General features: G+C 48.3%; 2 protein-coding genes and 1 long non-coding RNA gene across 7 annotated transcripts in view; 2 read left to right on the plus strand and 1 right to left on the minus strand.

Moving 5' to 3' along the window:
• IGSF3 (immunoglobulin superfamily member 3) overlaps nucleotides 1–16,754 on the plus strand; it is a 93,253-nt gene extending 76,499 nt beyond the window's left edge. For both annotated transcript variants that reach the window (XM_026456714.2, XM_023222833.2), the window contains 4 exons: nucleotides 1,989–2,399; nucleotides 6,045–6,452; nucleotides 11,163–11,645; nucleotides 13,628–16,754. In XM_026456714.2, the coding sequence (XP_026312499.1) occupies nucleotides 1,989–2,399; nucleotides 6,045–6,452; nucleotides 11,163–11,645; nucleotides 13,628–13,878 (1,553 nt within the window). In that variant the 3' untranslated portion in view covers nucleotides 13,879–16,754. The remainder of the gene's footprint in view (nucleotides 1–1,988; nucleotides 2,400–6,044; nucleotides 6,453–11,162; nucleotides 11,646–13,627) is intronic.
• A 135-nt stretch (nucleotides 16,755–16,889) lies between these two features.
• LOC111549650 lies at nucleotides 16,890–19,610 on the minus strand. 3 transcript variants are annotated; one of them, XR_004229194.1, is made up of 4 exons: nucleotides 19,466–19,610; nucleotides 18,765–19,309; nucleotides 17,880–18,022; nucleotides 16,890–17,340 (listed from the first exon to the last, which is right to left on the minus strand). It is a non-coding gene; the product is annotated as an uncharacterized LOC111549650 (long non-coding RNA). The 3 variants fall into 3 exon arrangements; XR_002733798.3 differs by having other exon boundaries at nucleotides 19,007–19,605; XR_002733797.3 differs by having other exon boundaries at nucleotides 18,765–19,605.
• Nucleotides 18,967–20,582, plus strand: part of CD58 (CD58 molecule) — a 56,407-nt gene continuing 54,791 nt past the window's right edge. For both annotated transcript variants that reach the window (XM_023222834.2, XM_023222835.2), the window contains exon 1: nucleotides 18,967–19,157. In XM_023222834.2, coding sequence (XP_023078602.1) covers nucleotides 19,088–19,157 — 70 coding nt within the window. In that variant the 5' untranslated portion in view covers nucleotides 18,967–19,087. The remainder of the gene's footprint in view (nucleotides 19,158–20,582) is intronic.

Consider the following 20,582-nt stretch of genomic DNA (forward strand, 5'->3'; position numbering starts at 1 on the left):
GCCCTAGAGGACTTACTGTGTTTGAAGAAGGGAGAAGGCAGAAGATTGGACTTGGTGACAAAAAAGATGAACCCGGGAGGGTGGGGCTGTGGCACACAGGATTTCTCTCTAAATGGTGCCTGGTGTGTTCTTGATGGTGTGAGAAGGTCTGTGGGTTTGTGAATTCAACAGGTCTTCCTGGAGAGAATGTCTGATTCACCACTGGGAGATGCTCCTCAGTGCTGCTCAGTCATGGCATTGGGAATTGGACTCTGCCACACCTTGGCTTGCTGAATCCTTCCATCCATTCAGAACATTTGTCTGTGTGTTATAGGGAGACCAAGTGGCAGTCTGTGGCTTTCACAAGTTTTGGTTCCCTGATGCATGGGACTCAACCCTTGATGCTGCTAAACCAAGCTTAAGCGAGCTGGCAGGCCAGGGTCATGACCAGTGGGCTGGGTCCTGGGTCTAGATGCAGTTCCTTGGGTTGAGCTGGACTAAAGAAACAGAGTCTGACCAGCAAAGTGCTGGAGCCTGGCCAGGCATCCCTCCCCTGCCCCTGCCCCTGCCCTCCACACAAGTTCAGCTGGAGGAGGCCCAGGTTGCTGTACCTGGGTGGAATCTGCACCCTGCCCCTGCTTTCTTTCTCAGCTGGGAAGTGGTTTGGTCCCTGTGGCCAAAATACTAAGTGTGAAGAGAGTGGTGGAGGTGGAACAATGCTTGTACTATTAGTTCCCTAAGAGGAACTTAGAATTTTTTTTTTTTTTTTCATTTTTAGTAGCGGGAGAGGGGGGGTGGGGGGGGGAACGCAGAGCCGAGGTTAATGATAATGGGCTGGGTGAGATCTCAAATCACCTTCCTAAGATGGATTTCATTACACTTTGGCTTCTTGCCACTAGCTGCTGGGGAGGCGCTCCACAGGCTGCCCTCTTCTCTGTTTTTGGAGTGGAACAGTGAGGAGGAGGGAGGACTACAGTTGGCTTTGCCTTGTCCCATGGTTTGCTGTCTTCTTGGCCTTCTCTCTCACTCCCCCAGAGGAAGCCCCCTCCCCCCCAGCATCCTCTATTTACCTGTTGCCGTGTTTCTCCAATGTGCTCTCATTAGCTCACCCACTCATTCACCTATTTCAGCAAGCACTGATTGAACGCTTTCCTGGACCAGGCGCTGTGCTAGGCTCTGGGGCTGCATCAGTGAGAATGTCCACTAGGCAGTCCACCCCATGAGGGCTGGGACTCCGGCTTACTCTTCAGGGCATCCCCAGCACTTAGCATCCTGTGGGAAACTGAGTGGGCCTCTGTAAATACTGGCTGATTGAGTGGAAAGAGCCCGATCCCGGCCCTGGGGGAGCTCACCATCTAGGATATGGGAGAGAGATATGAGGACACACAGCCCAGAGATATATAGAGGGTGCTGAGGAAGGGTATCGAGCCCAGGGGGACGGGAGTGAGGGATAAGTGGAGAGAAGGGTCAGGGTGGGAGGTGGCAGAAGGAGACAGGCAGAGAGGACAGCAAGGCAAAGGCCAACGCTCAGGGGAAACTGCACCAGTTGCGTGCGCCTGTGGAGGGTGCTTGAGGGTGAGTCATGAGAGATGAGTCAGGACACTTGGGTGAAGGCCAGATCCTGAAGGGACTTTGTGCTGTGAAAAGGAATTGTTTCTCTCTAGCCCTTAGGTAGTTCGGAGCCATTAAACTTTTCAAGCAGAGAGCTGATATACCTAGATTTTTATTTCAGCAGGATCACCCTAGGAGGCCCTGTGATGGTGGGCTGTGCAGGCAGCCGAGAGGGGAGAGATGGTGAAGGCCTAAACCAGGGGTATGGCAAGGAGGAGACAGGGAAGGATGTTTAGGGGTGGCCTAGGCTCGCTCCGTGCTGCCTTCCTCACACTGAAGCCAGTCGGTGTTAAATCCCCCAGGAACTGTGCTGGAGGAAACCCGGCTCAGAGCCGGAGGTGGATGGGCCGTGTTTCTGGGAGTGTGTGGCGATTCCTCTGTTCCCCTTTCCTTTGCAGTGACAAAGCTGCAGGTGAGCAAATCGAAGAGGACCCTCACCCTGGTGGAAAACAGGCCCATTCAGTTGAACTGCTCAGTCAAGTCTCAGACCAGCCAGAACTCCCACTTTGCGGTGCTCTGGTACGTCCACAAGCCCTCGGATGCGGACGGCAAGCTCATCCTGAAGACCACCCACAACTCCGCCTTCGAATATGGCACTTACGCCGAGGAGGAGGGCCTGAGAGCCAGGCTCCAGTTTGAGAGGCATGTGTCGGGGGGCCTGTTCAGCCTCACGGTCCAGAGAGCCGAGGTCAGCGACAGCGGCAGCTACTACTGCCACGTGGAGGAGTGGCTGCTGAGCCCCAACTACGCCTGGTACAAGCTGGCAGAGGAGGTTTCTGGGCGCACAGAAGTCACTGTGAAACAGCCAGGTAAGGCCGCATGGCACGGCTGTCCTGGGCCAGTGGGTTTAGTGCAGAGACTGCCTGGGGGTGGGTGGGGCTCTATGGGGCTGGTATAGAGAGACTTCTGCAAGGTGCATGCTGGGTGTGGGTGCAGGTACACAGACCATCGCTCTAGCACACTGCAACCCCATCCATGTTACCTGCAGTGGGTTCTGATGTTGACGGCAGACTCATGGAAACATCCTTGACTCTGCTTCTGTGAACACCGTCTTCACCAAGGAGCAGGGCGGCTGTGGTTAGCAAAATGTGGCAAGGCAGGGTTCATGGCAGCTCCTGAATCTCCTTCTGGGTTTGCAGTTTGCACCTGGAATCTTGGGCTGGCACCAGCTCCACACCCAGAGTTCCTACCTAGAAGGCATTTTCTGGTTTTATGCATCTGTATCCCCCTTCTTCCTTAGCTCCCAGCCCAGCCCAGACAAGCCCTTCCTATCTCCAACTGAATCATTCCTCCTCTGGCCCTTCTTTGACCCCATGGTGTAGCCCTTATTCCTCTGCCTCACCGGTGGCACTAAACCTGTGCCAGAATGCTTCCAGAGAGGGAGAGTTACTCACTCTGCAAGCCTCAGTTCCACTTTTGGGCAGCTCTGATTGTTAAAAAGTTCACCGTCCTGTAATTTCCCATTTTAGATCTGCCTCTGGAACAACCGAAGAGAGGTCTGGGTCATTTCCTTTCAAATACATGAAGTGTATGCCCCTCTCAGTCTCCCCTTCTCTGTTAAAGATCTCTAGTTCTTTCAGCTTCTTCTCACATAGTGGAGTCTTAAGGGCCTCTCCATCCCTCATTCTCACATCCCTACAATTTGTTGTTGTCGCTGCCTGTCCTTCCTGATGGGCCATGGGAAGTGCTGTGTTACCACTCAGAGTCTCATCTCCATGCCTTTGCTTGTGCTGCCCTCGTTGTCTGGAATGTGTTTCTCCTGCTGCTTCTCCCTTGTCTTCACCCCATCCCTAAGACTTCATCCAGCACCACCTCCAAGAAGCCTACCCTGATTTCTCCTATACCAATAGGGGTCCCTTCTAAAACACACAGTCTAATAATGGTTTGCATTTCTTCTGTACTACACTGTAAGCGTGTCGAGGACAGGGCTCTATCTTACATCGTCAGCCACTGGTATGGTACTTTTAGTAAATATTGGTTGAATAAGGAATAAGTTTCCTTGAACACCCTAAGGCCTTTGTACTTATTGTTCTCTTAGCCTGGAACATGTTAGCCATAGGTATTCATTTGTCTTGCTCTTCCGTGAAGGGGGATTCCTAGCTCATTTTAACTTAAATGTAGCCCCCTCATCACTCTAGATTTACTTTCCCCGGCCCTTTCACAACACATATCACCACCTGACATTCTGTTAATTTACTTATTCATATATAAGTAATTATGAAGTATTTACTTATAATTGATTTATCAGTTACTATGTCTTATTATTTTTATACTGGAATGTGTATATATACACATTTGTTTTCTATCTCTTCTACTAGAATTGAAGCCTCCTGAGTAAGCCTAGGGACTTGGTTTTTTTCTCTATTACTTGTCTCCTAAGGAGGTCTGTTCAGGAAGCCAGTGGAACCCGAAACCAGACTCCAGATGTGGCCTGTCCCCTGCTGAATGCAGTGGGCCTTTTCCCCTCCTTTGCATGAGGATATGATATTCCCAGAGATTCTCACTGACCTCACAGTGGCATTTTCTGCTAACCTCTGCTGGTGCGTTAAACAGGAAGCTCTGGTCTGAAGTGATTCCCGTTGGCATTTTCGGTGACCTATGTCCTGACTTCAGGCCAGTCCCTGGGGCTTTTGAAAATGGAAGTTTGTCATTAGGCCCACCAGTGTTCTTTTGGTTCCTATTTTTCATCTGTTTTCAGTTCTAATTATTTTCACTACTGAAAGAACATGAGCACCCCCACCACTCTGCATTTCCGCTCTAGTCATCATCATTTTTTCCTTTCCTCATTTGTACTGGAACCAAGAGATTCTTGGAGGATCCTAAATTTATTGAGGGGATTTCCCTCTCTGAGACTACAGTCAAGCTAAGTGGGATAGTGCGGAAGGACTAGAGGGATCCCCCTCAACACATTTAGTGAAGTCTCTGTTACAGTGAACTTTAACACTGTAAACATGGAACTCAGAGGACACCAAGTAAAACAGCTTTCCCCGTTTCGGTTGACAGTTTTGATTTGTGTCGTTTTCTCTCTTTTTTTCTCTGCTTCTAGTTTTTTTCTTTGCTGAGAAAGCCTACACTTACAGAGCTTTTGGAAAATACACACACACACACACACACACACACACACACACATCCCCCAAACAAAACAAAACTCAACAAAAAAAAATAACCTTTCAACCCTAAGACAACCAGAGTCAGTATCTTCTTTTATATGTGTATTTTTTGGATGGTGAGGGAGAAAGGGAGACTGGTTATTTAAAATATATTTTGTTATTTTATATTTTCTGACTTTTTAATTACAGAAGTAATCTTGAATGTTGTAAAACATCCAGGCAGTATTGAAGTGTGTAGAAAGTAAGGAGTGAAAGTGCCCAGCCTCCCCTCCTCTGATGTCACTCAGAAGTCTCATTCCTGAGGTGTTACTGTGCATTGTGCTATGTGTCACAGCTTCTAGATACCTCTGGTCCTGATAGACTCATTTGGGCCCCTGTGAAATTACGAGCATGCCACCGGGGCATGCTGTCATTCAAGACATTTTTCTACTGGAGGAGACTCTCCTTGGCTGAGTTTTCAAAGCACCCAGTTCCATCAGTAGCAGTCTTTTCTCTTTCTTTCTTTTTTGAGACAGAGTCTCACTCTATTGCCCAGGTTGGAGCACAGTGGCACGATCTTAGCTCACTGCAACCTTCACCTCCAGAGTAGCTGGGATTACAGGCACATACCACCACACCCAGCTAATTTTTGTATTTTTAGTAGAGATGGGATTTCACCATGTTGGCCAGGCTGGTCTCAAACTCCTGGCCTCAAGTGATCTGCCCACCTCGGCCTCCCAAAATGCTGGGATTACAGGCGTGAGCCACCTTGCCTGGCAGTCTTTTCTTTATGTCATACTAGTTCCATTCCCAACCTAAGAGGGAACCTGTGTGGGTTTTTGTAAGGAAACTGAGGACTACAGTTCTTAGGGCTAACACATGAACAGATTAAACTGGGTTTCCCCTGAAGTTCTTTTGTGGTTGGCAGCCCATCATTTTCTAGCCATCATATGGTCAGTTTTAAAAGTATACTCTTGCTTTTCAGGGGTTTCTCACCATCCCCTTCCCTGGCCCTTCCCAGCCACCTGCCTCGGCCAGCCACATGCTTTGTGGTCCGTTGTCATTTGGATGTGTAGTCTCTACAGCTTGTGCTTATCCTCCTGTGAGCATCAGAACTGATGAGGGCTATGACTTTGGGACAGCTGTTATTGTAACACTGAACTCCTTGAAACCCAGGCATTCTAACACATGATCAAGGAACTCAGAATGTTCAGGGAGCCACATCTGAGAAACGTTCCTCTTAATGGAGTGTGTGCTGCCGTCCTTCTGTATTTGGAAGGCACCCATTCACCTACCCTGGGAAAGGGTGCATACGAATTGCTTGTTGTTCTCTTGTCACTGACATCTCTTTCCTTACTGTTCCAGACAGCCGCCTGAGGCTCAGCCAAGCCCAGGGGAACCTGTCGGTTCTGGAGACCCGGCAGGTGCAGCTGGAGTGTGTGGTTCTCAACCGTACCAGCATAACCTCCCAGCTCGTGGTGGAATGGTTCGTATGGAAGCCCAACCACCCTGAGCGGGAGACTGTGGCCCGCTTGAGCCGTGACGCCACCTTCCACTACGGAGAGCAGGCAGCCAAGAACAATCTGAAGGGGCGGCTGCATTTGGAGAGTCCTTCCCCCGGCGTGTACCGGCTCTTTATCCAGAACGTGGCTGTGCAGGACAGCGGCACTTACAGCTGCCATGTGGAGGAGTGGCTGCCCAGCCCCAGTGGCATGTGGTATAAGCGGGCAGAGGACACCGCTGGGCAGACAGCTCTGACAGTCATGCGACCAGGTGAGAGTCTATGTCCCCAAGCTTCCACTCCCTCTGGTGTTTCCCATTTAAGTAAACTATTTTATGCACTGGATAAAATTAGTTTATTAATAAATTATTTGCAGTTAAATATATGAGTGTCTACATGTGTATGCATTTATATTCAAAATTGCCTGAATTTTTTTCTTGTGAATGGAAAATTGCACATCTGGCTTTGGCATAAGGTCATTTGATTTATTAATTAGAATAAAATCTGGCCATTCATTATTCCAGGTCATAGAATATTTCCTTTTTCCAGATTTGAACAAACGGTAGATATGACAGAAATCTTGAAACAATAACCATGTTGTTAAGAAAATTTGGCTTGTGGATTTTCAGTGGAAAATAATCGATTTACATGCTTTAAATAGAAAATAATGAATTGTGTGCAGGCTTCACTCTTTGACTTCCAATAATTTTTTTTTTTTTAAATGGAGTCTCACTTTGTCACCCAGGCTGGAGTGCAGAGTGCAGTGACGCTATCTCGGCTCACTGTAACCTCTGCCTCCCAGATTCAAGCGATTCTCCTGCCTCAGCCTCCCGAGTAGCTGGGACTACAGGCACATGCCTCCACACCCAGCTAATTTTTGTATTTTTGGTAGAGACCGGGTTTCACCATGTTGGCCAAGCTGGTCTTGATCTCCTGACCTCATGACTGTCCCCCCAGCCCCCCCGGCCTCAGCTTTTCAAAGTGCTGGGATTACAGCTGTGAGCTACCGTGCCTGGTCCCAATAATTTTATTAGTACTAATAACTATTCTGTGTGGCCTTTTGTTTTTCTTGTCTTTATTGCTGTTTCTAAATATCTAAATGCATATAATTACTAGATATAATTGTTGCACATTTAAACACATAATTAAAGCTACGGTGTGTAGGATTCCCATGTCTTTTGCAACATCACAGCATCATCCATTCATATTAGAATGAAAAGTCGATGGTTCCTGTAAGGACCTGGAGCAGAAGTGAATTTGTGACCCCATCAGTATCTTGTTTGTTTTCTGAGCATCCTGACATTCACATTTGTGGCCTGGGGCACTATTGGAAGTTTTCATCACGTCTTTATGTCTGAGTAGAGCAGCTCATTTTGTTGGTGGAACATTGGATCTCCAGGGTGGTGTCCCTTACGTCATGGAACATGCTTCAGGGAAGCGCTGCAGCCTTGGTTACAGGAAATGGGCAGTGTCTTACTCGCCTGTGTCTTGCCTAAGCTGCAGAGGAAATCACCTCCACTTTGAGTTAACTCCTATTTTTCCATGAGCTTTTACTTATTTATATATATGTTTTGCTTTTTACCTTGCCTAGAAATGGCTGCAAGTCTTTTCCCAAAGGTGAAGTTGAGAGAATGGCAGCTGAGTGCCCCGCCCCCAACTCCCACCCATTCTGCAAGTCACCACTGAGGCCCCCAGATGGAGTGGGAGGAGACAGATGTTTACTGAGTACAGCTACATCCCAGCCATAGTTAGGAGACTTATGTTCAGTTTTCACAATAACCCTGAGTGGTAAGGTTTACTCATGAGGAACCAAAGCTTGGAGCGAATCACCACCCAGCTAGCAGGTGAAGGCGGAGTGACCACCCAGGCTTCCCTCCTGCCACACTGTGTGCTTCCAACATGGACCTGAACTGTTAGCCTTGTGTCTGCCTCCTGTTCAACCCTGTGAGCAAGCCTGGATCAGCCTCTGCCTTCCCGTCCATTTGTCCATCTGTCCCTGATTGCATAGGTTGATTGTACTAATTACAAAACACTGGAAAACAGAAAAGTATAATTTTGAAAAGAAAAGTTAGCCATAATCTCACGGTCTACAGATATCTACTATTAATAATTTGGTGTATATTTTTTGATCTTTGCCTCATGTCTTCATATTTCCTCTGTCTGTAAACAAAGTCAGGATCTTACTGTTTTATGTGATCTTTTTTCCCGCTCAGCTTTCTTTTATGAGCATTTTTCCATGTCTATGAAAGCATTTCATAGCCACCATTTTTACTGGTTTCATAACATTCACTGTGCAGATGTGCTTCAAAGATTTTTTTTGGAGGGATATGTTAAACACATGGAAGACTTGAAATAATGTAGCTCTAAAAGTATTGTTAGGAAAATAATCACCTTCGGCTGCTGAGGGTTGATATTCACTATAATCTGAAATACATGGAAGGAAGGGCTCCCACCCTCACTAAGATTGCAGATTAGTAGTTGTGTTTGGCTCACACAACTGGGGAAGGGAGAAAACCACAAGCATCACACACAGGCCAGGAATCGGCAGTCACAGTGAGAGCCAGGGGAGCTGTTAGCATCACACAGACAGCAGTGGCAGAGGTCGGCATCTTTCTGTGGCTTATACTTGGAAAAGAAGAGAGTATTAAAGTACAAACAGGGAAGAGGGTTGGCATATTCTAGAAGGGGGCAGATGCAGGGAACCAAATTGGTAGAGAAACACATTAAGGGGAGAGAGATTGTGGGAAGGTGGAAATTGATTTCTTTCAAAAAACTTGTATTGAGTCATTTATGCAGGCAAGGCATTTGAAGGGGCCAAGGAAAATGTTAACTGGTTAAAAGACAAGAAAGCAAAAGGAGAGTGAAGAGGGAGGAGGCGTTTCTGAGGAGCTAAATGCCTGATGGTCTCTAGCCATCTTGCCCCTGGCCATGATAAGTTCCATTGCACGTTGCCCAGGGCCACCTCCCTTGACACCTTAGCCAGTCACCAGGAGCCTGAGGATACTATGTTTAGACTCTGGAGGAGAAAAGCATGGGATGGGGGGACGGGGCGGGGGGCTCCCCTTGGTCTGTAGTAGGGCTCTCCAATGGCCTTGGAGTTAGAACTGAGGAGTTAAGTGAGTTTGAGTTACCTGTGAACTGATTGAATAGTCCCCACCCGGCCATTTTCTGTTCTCAAGCATGTTCTTGTCCCTGAGAGAACTGGGCCTGCCACCTGTAGCTGGCTACTGAGCCTCCTGTGCCAGCAGTGCACACTGAGGTTCCAGGTGGGTGCAGGAGGCGGGTGCAGAGGGGCTTGGCAGAGCCCCCACAAGAGCAATGGAAAGCCCAGCTTTGTGTTCACCTGTGAGCGACACTAAGCCTATTGGTTGGAAGCCCAGGACCATACTTGGAAAGTGCTCTTATTTGGTCTTCATCCAAGTAGGATCTGATTTGGTATCTCTACTTTGGTTTACATTACATTGGCACCTTTCACGAACATTTCATAAACAGAGCCAAAGGGAGGCCTTTTAGGAGTTAGGGAGTGAATTATTTGTTTAGAACATACCACAGTGAGCCAGAAAAAAAAAAAAGCAAAACAGATTTGAGTCTTTTGGCATCTGTGAGATGTGACTCACCTGCTTGGGGTCCCTCTCTGTGTACTCTGTGTCTCCCGCCTAAGCGGGGAGGACACTTTGCGTACATCCTCCTGAGACGTGTGCTCACAAGGAAGGGCCCTCTTTCAACCTTATCGTCTGTTATTTGGCTTTAATCCTTGGAGAGATATTGATCTCCTTGGGTTCACTGTGTTTTAGGCAATAAGCTACATGCACACAATTTAAATTTAAGTTACCGCATGGGTGTTTTAACTTCCCAGGGCTACCATAACAAATTAGTATAAACTTGATTGTTTAAAACAAAGGAAATGTATTCTCTTGCAGTTCTGCAGGCCAGAAGTCCAAAATCAGGATGTCATCGTAGCTATGCTCCCCGTGAAGACTCTAGGGAAGAATGCTTCCTGGCCTTTGCCAGTTCCTTGTGGCCACAGGCATTCCCTGGTTCACTCCTATTTGGGCCTCCATCATTATATGGCCACTTTCTCTCTGTGTCCCCTCCTGTGCTCATAAGAACAGTAGTTATCTTCGTCTGCTCAGCTACCATAACAAAATACTATAGACTGGGTAGCTTAAACAACAGAAATGTATTTTCTCACAGTCCTAGAGGCTGGAAGTCTGAGGTCAGGGCACCAGCATGGCTGGGTTCTGGTAAGAGCTCTTCTGACCTGCAGATGACGCCTTCTTGCTGTGTCCTTGAATAGTCTTTCCTCGGTGTGTGCACCTGGAGAGAGATCTTCTCTCTTCTTCTTGTAAGTCACCAATCTTACTGGATTAGGGTCTCAGTCAGCCTTATGACCTCATTTAACTTAAATTACCTCCTGAAAGTCCCACCTCCAAACGTAGTCACATCGTGGCTTAGGAAGTCAGCATATTAATTTGGAGGAGGACCAGTTCAGTTCGTAGCACCAGCCACTGGATTTAGGGCCCACCCTAATCCAGTAAGACCTCCTCTTAGCTAATTACATCTGCAAAGATGCTATTTCCAAATAATCACATTCTGAGGTTCCCGGTGGACATGCATTTTGGAGGGACACTATTCAGCCACTACAAGGGGTTACAGTGAAAGTAAACATCCCTTCCTCCCAGGATTCCCGCAAGGAACCACGTTACCAGCTTCTTATGAATTCTTCCTCAGATATTTTGTGCAGATATAAACAGATATGTATGTCAAAATAAAATATGTTTTCTGCATACATTGTTCTGTACTCTAACTATTTTTTTGGATCAACTTCCACCTGTAGCACTGCCTATACCTTTTCAATAGGTGCATAGTATCCTATGGTATGGATGTTACTATCATGTGTTTAATGATGGACATTTAGTTTATTTTGAGCAAATAAATTTAAACAACCCCTTCTCTCTTCTTTGTCCCTTGTCCTTCCCCAGATGCTTCCCTGCAGGTGGACACGGTGGTCCCCAATGCCACGGTCTCTGAGAAGGCAGCTTTCCAGCTGGACTGCAGCATCGTGTCCCGCTCCAGCCAGGACTCCCGCTTCGCTGTGGCCTGGTATTCCCTGAGGACTAAAGCTGGGGGGAAAAGGAGCAGCCCTGGCCTGGGAGAACAGGAAGAGGAAAGGGGGGAGGAGGAGGAAGAGGAGGAGGACGACGACGACCCAACAGAGCGGATGGCCCTGCTGAGCGTGGGCCCAGATGCTGTCTTTGGCCCAGAGGGCAGTCCCTGGGAGGGCAGGCTTCGCTTCCAGAGGCTCTCCCCAGTGCTCTACCGGCTCACAGTGCTGCAGGCAAGCCCTCGAGATACGGGCAACTACTCCTGCCGTGTGGAGGAGTGGCTGCCCAGCCCTCAGAAGGAATGGTACCGGTTGACAGAAGAGGAGTCGGCCCCCATCGGCATCCATGTTCTAGATACAAGTGAGTTTCTCAAGTACAGAAGAAGGATGTCACTGTTGGTTCCAGTTGTGTCTGGAAGATAAATGTGAGCTTGATTATGGGTTAATAAACAGGTTTTGTTTTGTTTTGAGATGGAGTCTCACTCTGTTGCCCAGGCTGGAGTGCAGTGGCACAATCTCAGCTCACCGCAAGCTTTCACACCATTCTCCTGCCTCAGCCTCCTGAGCAGCTGGGACTACAGGTGCCTGCCACCACACCCAGCTAATTTTATTAACAGTTTTCTTAACTGTCATGGGCATTTGTTAGTAGGATTTGAGATATGGTAGGATTGGATATACTAATTCATATAATTGACCCTTGATTACCCATGCAAAAACAGGGATAGAAATTAAAGTGATACTATACCGTATAATCTTTATAATAAACTTCTACCAGATTCAATTTTAGTAAGACTTCATTATACTAGTATATTGTTAGGTGTCACTTTGTTATTTAGAATATTGGAACTAGTCTTTAGTGAATTAGCAAGTGTTTCAGACTCACAAGGGAAAGGGAAAAAAATGAAGGCTGACTACCTCACAGTCATTATTTCTTTTTTTCCAGTTTCTGGGTCATTGTTATTTTGGAGGGTGCCTTGGAGGTTGAGGTGGATCTTGTATGGTTGGGAGGACCAGCCTGGAAAGGCTGTGATACTAGAGGAGAGCTGAGAGGGGATTTGCAGCCGCCCAGAATGCAGTTTCCATGATCCTGAGGGACTTCCACTATGAACAGAGACTGGGGGAAGTAATGCTGGCCTGAATTATTTGTTGTAACAATGCATTCTTGGTTGGCTTGCCATCAAAACGTGGACTACATTAGACTAAAAATGGTGTTATAGTAAAGTTAGCCTAGAATGCAGAAAGAAAAAACATTGCTGGAATTTTCAACTTCTTTTTAGTCAAAACACTTTGCCACATAATCTTGATTGGAGTTTTTTAAGTTTGGGCCACTATTTTTTTGGCTTGATCACCTCGTGTTCACATTGTGTTAGACAGAACCATATGAAATTGGAGTTTTGCAGGTCAACAATGGTTGACTATCAGCAGGTTCATACACTTTGGAAATCGAATAAGAGGCAGATTAAATGTCCTTAATAATACTGATGAGCAGCAGCTATTCAGTGGACGGGAAAGCAGGCTGCATCATACATAGACCACCCTGTGATCCACTGAATAACCCACTGCCTCAAAGCGAAAACAAAGCAGTCTAGGCAACATTGTACCTGTCCATTGTGGATGTCTGTAATAATTAAGCTTCATCGAGCACAGAGGTCACCCAGCAGCCTTATTTTACAGAGAAAACAGGGACTCCCAGAGGCTAGGCTCCTGCCAAGGTCTAATGACTTATAGAGCAGCTCTCAACCTGTCTTGGGGCGCCTGGTTTATTCTCTTCCATATCCAGCTGTAACTAATACTGTGTTCTTTGTGGCCACGGACACACTGTGGACGTTTGTAAGTGGTCCTTAATGACATTTAATTGATAACATTAATCAGGTAAGTGTCATTTCTGGTAAAACTGCTCTCAGAAGCCGGCAGGAAGGGATTGTGTCATAATCCCAGAGAAGGAAGTTTGTAGCAGAACTAAGTGCAAAGGGGCATGTAAAATCCAACCATGCAGGAGGCTCCGACTAAACCAGAGCGGCGGCTTCACCATCCTAGATGCAGTTGAGTTCACAATCAATAAATTATGTTTCATTATGTGGCTTTCCAAGCAGCAATAATGGCTCTCAGTGGAAAATAGAAGCATTGCTTTGTTGGAACGTACAGCCGTAAATTAGGAGAGGTGTCGTGAGAAAAAGAATATAAGAGTCGTTTTCCACCATTAGTGGTAGCAGGGGAAAGACAAGGTGGTTTGGGAGTGTCACTGAGGAGCTTCCATTGGGTCAGGCGAGGTCTTCAAAAGGAAATGTGAGCAGTCCAGGTTCTCAGCCCTCATTGTCTTGTCTCTCTCACAATCCTTTTCAGGTCCCACCCTCCAGTCCATCATCTGCTCCAATGATGCACTCTTCTACTTCGTCTTCTTCTACCCTTTCCCCATCTTTGGCATTCTTATCATCACCATCCTGCTGGTGCGTTTCAAGAGCCGGAACTCCAGCAAGAGCTCCGATGGGAAGAACGGGGTGCCTCTGCTGTGGATCAAAGAGCCACACCTCAACTACTCCCCGACTTGCCTGGAGCCCCCTGTTCTCAGTATCCACCCAGGGGCCATAGACTAAGCGGGTGATGCCCCAGCGGATGTCGGCCACGGAGGAGCTGAGGCTCTCCCTTGCTCTGTGATCGGACAGTTGACAGCACCCAAACTCTGGGGTGCGTGTGTGGAAAGTTGTCAGACTTGAAAAGTGTTCCAAGTTCCTAGTCAGTCACAGAGACAGACTGCCTCTCGGTGGCAGTCTTGGTTGGTTAGCTATTTGCGCGCAAATGTCGTGATCCTGCCGTTATAGATTTCTTGTTTCTGTTTTTAGTAATGTAGTGAGTAGCTCCAGGTGCCACATCTACTCACAGATTTATCTAGTATTCTCGGATAGATGTTACAGGGCTGCTTCTTCTTTGTAATGTACTCTTTTTAAATCCCGTTGGTTTACCCTTTTTGGATTCCTTAATGTGGACGAATTTCTCTTACATACAACTGACAGCAAAAGGAAGGACGAACTTTCTAGTAACAAGGAATCTCTTCCAAGACTTTTTGTTTTTGCACATTTGAAAATGCCACCCATGGATCAAAATATACCCAAACATTTTTTACGTTCTTAACAAGACTTAAGAATTGTGTGTAGTGTGGGCAAAATTTGTATGTTGTCTTTTCCCTCAGCTGGAGTTATTGGAACCACTTTGTAGTCAAGACGGAAGCACTGAATTTTGCTTCAAAGAACTGTGTATGTACAAGAGACATCCTGCATAACCCCATTAGAAGTAGATGGTGCCTGGCCTATCTGTCAGGGAGACAAAAAAGGTTTCATCCCATCCTTGCCAAAAAATAAGAAAACTGTCTTGGAGAATGGGTGAGAAGCCCCAAACGGCACACACTTTCCAAATTAAAGTGGGCAGGGGCTGCTTTTAGCAGCTACTGACCTGCAGATTTGTCAAAGCCAGTGACTAGAGAAGGGAGAAAGGCTGGCTGTTGGCTTGCTCTGAGCTGCAAGGGTGGTCTCTAACTGATAACTGTGAGCAGGTGGGCCTTTGTCTTCAGGTGTTTTGCCAAACTCTTAAAGTGCCCAGTGAACTTGGAAGGGGGCCCCTGAGCTGAGCACAGGGCCGAAGCAGCCACGGCAGACACCTGACGGAGGGCACGGGGCTGGCCGACACTAAGTTTGGTGGGACAGTGAGGGGTGGGAGGGGGGCTTCCAGGGCCTGGTGTTGGAGAGTGCAGAGAAATATCTACCTCCCTGGAGGTGTGAAGACTAGGTTTTTCTTCTTCCTTCCGATTAGATTTCCCTTAATGATAGTGATGTCTTCCTTACTCATTTTTCTCTCACTGCCATAAGAATATCAGCCTGGGGGCAGTCCAGATGCAGCCCTTTGTCATCCTTTCTGTTTGCCTAGTCTCAGCAGACTGTGATCACAAGGCATTGTCTGTGGGGTTTTTCCTTTCCCTTTCTTGATCTCCCTTGTGGTTCTAGGTTGTTTGGTTCATTGTTATCGTGGCTTTTTATTTTAACGCCCCTTGAGCCCCACGATGGTTGGTGTCACCCTGTTCTTTTACCCTGTTGGGCCAGATGCTTGTCCCTCTTGGGGCATCATCAGTTGCAAATATTTCCTTTTGCTCACTTTATGAAGATGTTCTTATACCCTTGGTTTCCCATACTTTTCTGGCCCAAGCATGCCATCTCCCTTACTCTGGGAACTTGCATCCTGAGTCCCAAGAGGGGGTCACAATTTGGAAAAGGTCGTCAGGGATTCTGGAACTAAGTCTGATAAGAGATTCCAGTGAAGCCCTGTTCTGAGAACGAGCAGACTGCAGGGGAGGCCATGGGATTCCCCAGGCCAGTGTCTGTGCTGATCCTTCAAGGGTCTGTAGGTGTGCAGGTGGCCTGGGCTGCTCGGCAGATACTTTGCTGATTCCCAGCTGAGGGGAGCACGGCAGCGATTGCTCAGTCATTTTTCTGACAGACACACAGACCTGCCTTTTCTCCCCCAAATATACCAGTACCCTCCTGTGAGACAGTGTGCAGGCACCACCACCTTAATCCTGCTGTTGCCTGACATGCTGATTCTCATTTATTATGCTGCATCAACACATTAGAGGTACAGGAGCGGCTCAGTCATGAAGAAAGAAGGTCTTTTGCCCCATTTCTTTATTTCGGGGATGTGGGCTTTCAGTGGGAATTTGCTGACTCCTACTTTACAGGCTGAGTCAATGAGGGAAGATGACTGGCGTTTCCCCTGTCTAAATGGGAGGATGCCAGAGGGCTGGCTGGGACTAGGATGTATAACTAAGATTTCGGTTTGAATCTGTTCACAGCGATAGCGAAGTAGGTGCTGCACGCAATTAAATGTGTAAAGCAATTGCAGGAAATTTGAAAGGAAAAGAAACCGAAGCCAGTATTTTAATAATTGCTTTTTCTGTGTATTTTGTAGTGGGCTGGGGGATAGCATCAAAGGTTGAACTTTTCGAGCTTTCTATGAAAAACCCCAGGACCTTCTTTCTTTGGCCATTTCTGTGGAAATGCGATGTCAGATGGATGGTAATGGTGCCCTCCAGTGGCTGTGAGACCTCATTGCGCATTGTCTACTGGAGCTTTAGTCTTCTGAGACGGAGGAAAACTGCTGAATACTCTCGATTCATCTATGTCTACAATGTTGCATTTATGAAAAACTACACTGTGCTAGGCGCATTCTAGGACATGAATATGACAACACCCTCTTTCACCGGGTGTTTCTGTAGCAAGTTTTCATATTTTCAAACAATGGTTTCTCTGCGTTAATTATTGAAGAAAAAAAACGGTGGGGTAAGAAAACTACCCATGCATGATGTAGAGAGCTGTTGATTTGTTTCTGTTTTTTAAAGGAAAACTATTTGTAAGATGTTGCACTAAAACATTTTATATACACTTCAGAGACCTGTAGTAAATTATGTTGAAAATATGGCTGTTTACATTTACTGTGGTCTTCTATCATTCTTTCCCCCTTACTCACCAGCCCCCCTTCCTCTGTGGGACTGTGCTGTGGGAGGCCCACAGTTCTGCCCTTGGCATTGGCCTGCTAGGCTCAAGGTCTGTGAATTGCAGTCTTTATTATTACACCCCATAACCTTGAAATGATAAAAACACCTCTTCCTCAAGACACTTCACTGCCATCTGCTGCAACATACCATAGTCAATAGACACCTCCGCCCCGATGATCAAGGCTGTGCTACCGCTAGAGCTGTGCAACACACAACACACTTAGCCCCTGAAAGGCAGGTTCAGAATGTAGATCTTACAACCTGTCGAGTTTTTGTTGGGGGTTAGGGGGTAGAAACTGGATGAGAAGGAGAGCAGGAACACAGGATGGCCATCTCTAGGGCCTCTGCAGCAAGTCCACACCATCCTTTTCCAACTATGAAGTGCTGCCCTGGCCATGAAATGCAGCAGGGATTTCCCAGAATGGTGGTAAGAGCAGGAGCTGTGCCTTCTAATTAAATGAGACTGCACAGCGCACTGGTCTCTGTTTCCTCTTCCAGTGTTGGGAGGGGTTTACATCTGCAAATTGAGAAGAATGTTAGAATGATTAAAGCCATAGCAGTGATACGTGATTAGCCAGAACCCAGCTGTAATTCTGTAAAATTCACAGAACATGCAAAAAGGAACTAGATAGTAAGAAGCAGAGGGAGACACTTCTTTTTTTCTTCTTCTTTTTCTAAGTCCAAGACTTTCAAAAGCTTTCGTGCGTGCTTTCCTCTGCTCCCCAGAACCATCAGCTGCATCCTTATCAACTCCTTGCAGCTGCTGGCTTGGCCAGGAGTTGAAAATGTGACTGCCTCTCCCTTGGGTACCCATAATGGTTCCGTGTTAAGTCTTAGGTATAATTTTTCCTAATTTTTTTCAAATGTTCTTTTTCTCCAGGGAACGTTTTAAAAAGGGAAATAGAGTATTATGGAATAAGATTACCCTTCTATGCCCTTTGTGCAAATCCACCCAGTATTTATATAAATGAAGTGAACATACATTCCCCCATGAGGCATGCAATGAAAATGACAATTTGCATTTATGCAAGATTGGGGCAGTGTTTTGCTCACTACCTTCTGGGATTCCTAAGCTTTGTGGGAGTGGTTCCAAGGGTTTGGCAGAAACGAGAGTCAAGACACCAGAGAGTGACATGCTAGGAAGAACAGCCCCGGCCTCTTAAGCAGCCCTCCTTTCTTCTTTTCTCATCCTTGATTACCTACAGTGACAAGAAGATAAAACTGGACCTTGGAATACTGGTCACAGCGTGAAAGATACATCCAACCCTCCTTTTCATAGCAAGTTCTCAGTATGTAAAGGGAACCTTTTTGGCTGGCTGCCTGCCTAATGCATTGCAGGTCCAGCATTCCTGAGCTGCTTTTGATTCGTAAAATTAACCAGGCATTTGAGTGCTTCTAAAAGTGCTTGATGGACAGCATTTCTCTCAATGAAAGAGCAGGCACCGCTCCTTGGTCAAAGGAGAGTCCAACCAAGGAAGCCTAATGGGCTGGATGGATGTGGGGAGGCTGGGCAGTGAGGGAGATGTGGATCTGACATCAGCCTGAGGGAAAGTCCACGGTTGACTGGGGGAAGAGAGAGAGGAATCTGAGAAGGGAGAAACCAAAGGCTGGAAATCCCAGCTCTAACAGTTGTTAGAGCTACTAACAGTTGTCCAAAATGCTCCCTTTCCTTGATATGTTTGAGGAAAAGTGGTTCACAAAGTGGTTCAAAGAGGCCGCCTGATGCGGGATCCCACAGCACTGAAGGGATGAGGGGCCTCGGGTGCTCCCGCCCGTCCCCCTGCCTCCTCCGGTGGCTCTCCGGGAGTGACAGCCCCGTCCAGTCACCGAGCGGCCTTCAGCACGCTCCAAACGCTAAGGGGAAGCGCGGGAGGTGCGGGAGGAAGGCAGAGAAACCTGGTTTTTAAAACGCAAGTCACTTTCAAGGAAATAATTTCTTACTTAAAAATAGCGTATGGAATGGCGGTGGAATGCCGGGAGGGACCGAGCTGGGGGATTGGACGGCGCCCCGGGGATACAGGAAGGAGACGCGCAGAGCCGAGCCCAGGAGCGCGCCTGGGGAGTGGAAGCGGGAAGACGAATGCGGCGCCGCAGAGGGTGGGGGAGGAAGGGCCGGGGAGGGTGGAGGAGGAAGGGCCGGGGCGGGCCGCGGGCTGCCAGCCCCGGGCGGGGCGGAGCCCTACTTCTGGCCGCCCGCGTAGGCGGTGCTTGAACTTAGGTTTGCTCGTGGCTGGGTACTTGCGCAGAGGCCGGCCCGACGAGTCATGGTAGCTGGGAGCTACGCGGGGCGAGCCCTGGGGGTCCTCGGCGTGGTCTGCCTGCTGCGCTGCTTCGGTGAGTGAAGCCTGCTCCAGGAGCCCCGCGCCGGCCGGCGGGTACTGGGCAGCGCCCAGGCTGGGTGGACGCGCCGGGCTCGAGGCGGGTGCAGATCAGGAACCGGATGGGGACGGGTCGCTGTGGGCCGGGAACAACTCAGCCGTGGGAGCCTTTTCAGGAAAAGAAAGTTAGTTCATCGCCAGTGTCCCTCATGGAGTCAGCAAGGAACTGTGGCCTTAGGGAAGGACGGGCTCCGGCCCCCTCGCCTCTCCTGCGGGGCCCGCGCGCCCCCACTCCCGCCCTCCCCCTTCCCGAACCCCAGTGACCAAGTTCCTTCCCGGGCCTCCCCAGTAATGTCGCTGAGCGCTTCCGCGGACTGCAAAACTTCTTCCCAGCCGTGAACGCGCCCGGGACGGGGTGCGGGCGCGGATGCCACTTTCTTGAGGGCGACGCCCGCTGCCCCCAGCGCGCGGTGCAGTCCCCGCCCACGCCGCGTCCGGCGTATCAGCAGAGAGGACTTTTCAGTCGCCCCACAGCGAGGAGCGGGGAAGCAACTAGGAAGCCCAGTCGGCCTCGGCCTCACGTTGAGATTCTTAAGTGGTGCGACTCCTGCTCCTTTTCCCTCCCCTCAAATCCTAAAAACTAGTGTCAGAGCTGGTTCCATCCTCTCCGTGTGTTGTCAGCCAAGTCGTCACAACAACCACAAGAAATAGGTCCCTTTCTCCCCATTTTTGTCTCCCCATCCTCCTTCACTCTCCACACACTGGCCCCAGTCAGGCATAGCCAAACCCCTGGAGTACAGCAGTAACCTCCCAGGGAGTTCACCTGTACTTGAGGGGTTCTCATGACTGGCCCCTGCACACCACTGCCAGCCTTCCGGGCCGTCTGTCCATTTGCTCAGCGTCCACTGCCTGCCCGGGAGGTGCGTGCGTGCATCTATGGAAGACAGCCAAAGGGAAGGGGTTGAGATAGACTCATTAAGTACCTGCACGATCAGGTAAAGAAGTCAGTGTCAGGCCTGGGCTGGGCGTGGTGGCTCACACCTGTCATCCTAGCACTTTGGGGAAGCTGAGGCGGGTGGATCACTTGAGGCCAGGAATTGGAGACCAGCAGGGCCAACACGGTGAAAGATCGGCTCTACAAAAAAATACACAAATCAGCTGAGCGTGGTGGCGATAACCTATAGTCCCAGCTACTTGGAAGGCTGAGGTGGGAGAATCACCTGAGTCCTGGAGGATGCAGTGAGCTGTGATTTTGCCACTGAACTCCAGCCTGGGTGACAGAATATAACCCTGTCTCAAAAAAAAAAAAAAAGGTGCTCTGTGGGAGTACAGACGGAAGAAGAAGGCAGTCTCTTGTGAAATTAAGTGTCTTTTTTGAAGCAGTCTTCATGGGAGGGAGGATATTTGAGCCCAGCCTTCAAGGACTGGTGATTTGTGGACA

The sequence above is a fragment of the Piliocolobus tephrosceles genome, chromosome 1 (genome assembly GCF_002776525.5).
Source record: "Piliocolobus tephrosceles isolate RC106 chromosome 1, ASM277652v3, whole genome shotgun sequence".
Lineage (NCBI taxonomy): Eukaryota > Metazoa > Chordata > Mammalia > Primates > Cercopithecidae > Piliocolobus > Piliocolobus tephrosceles.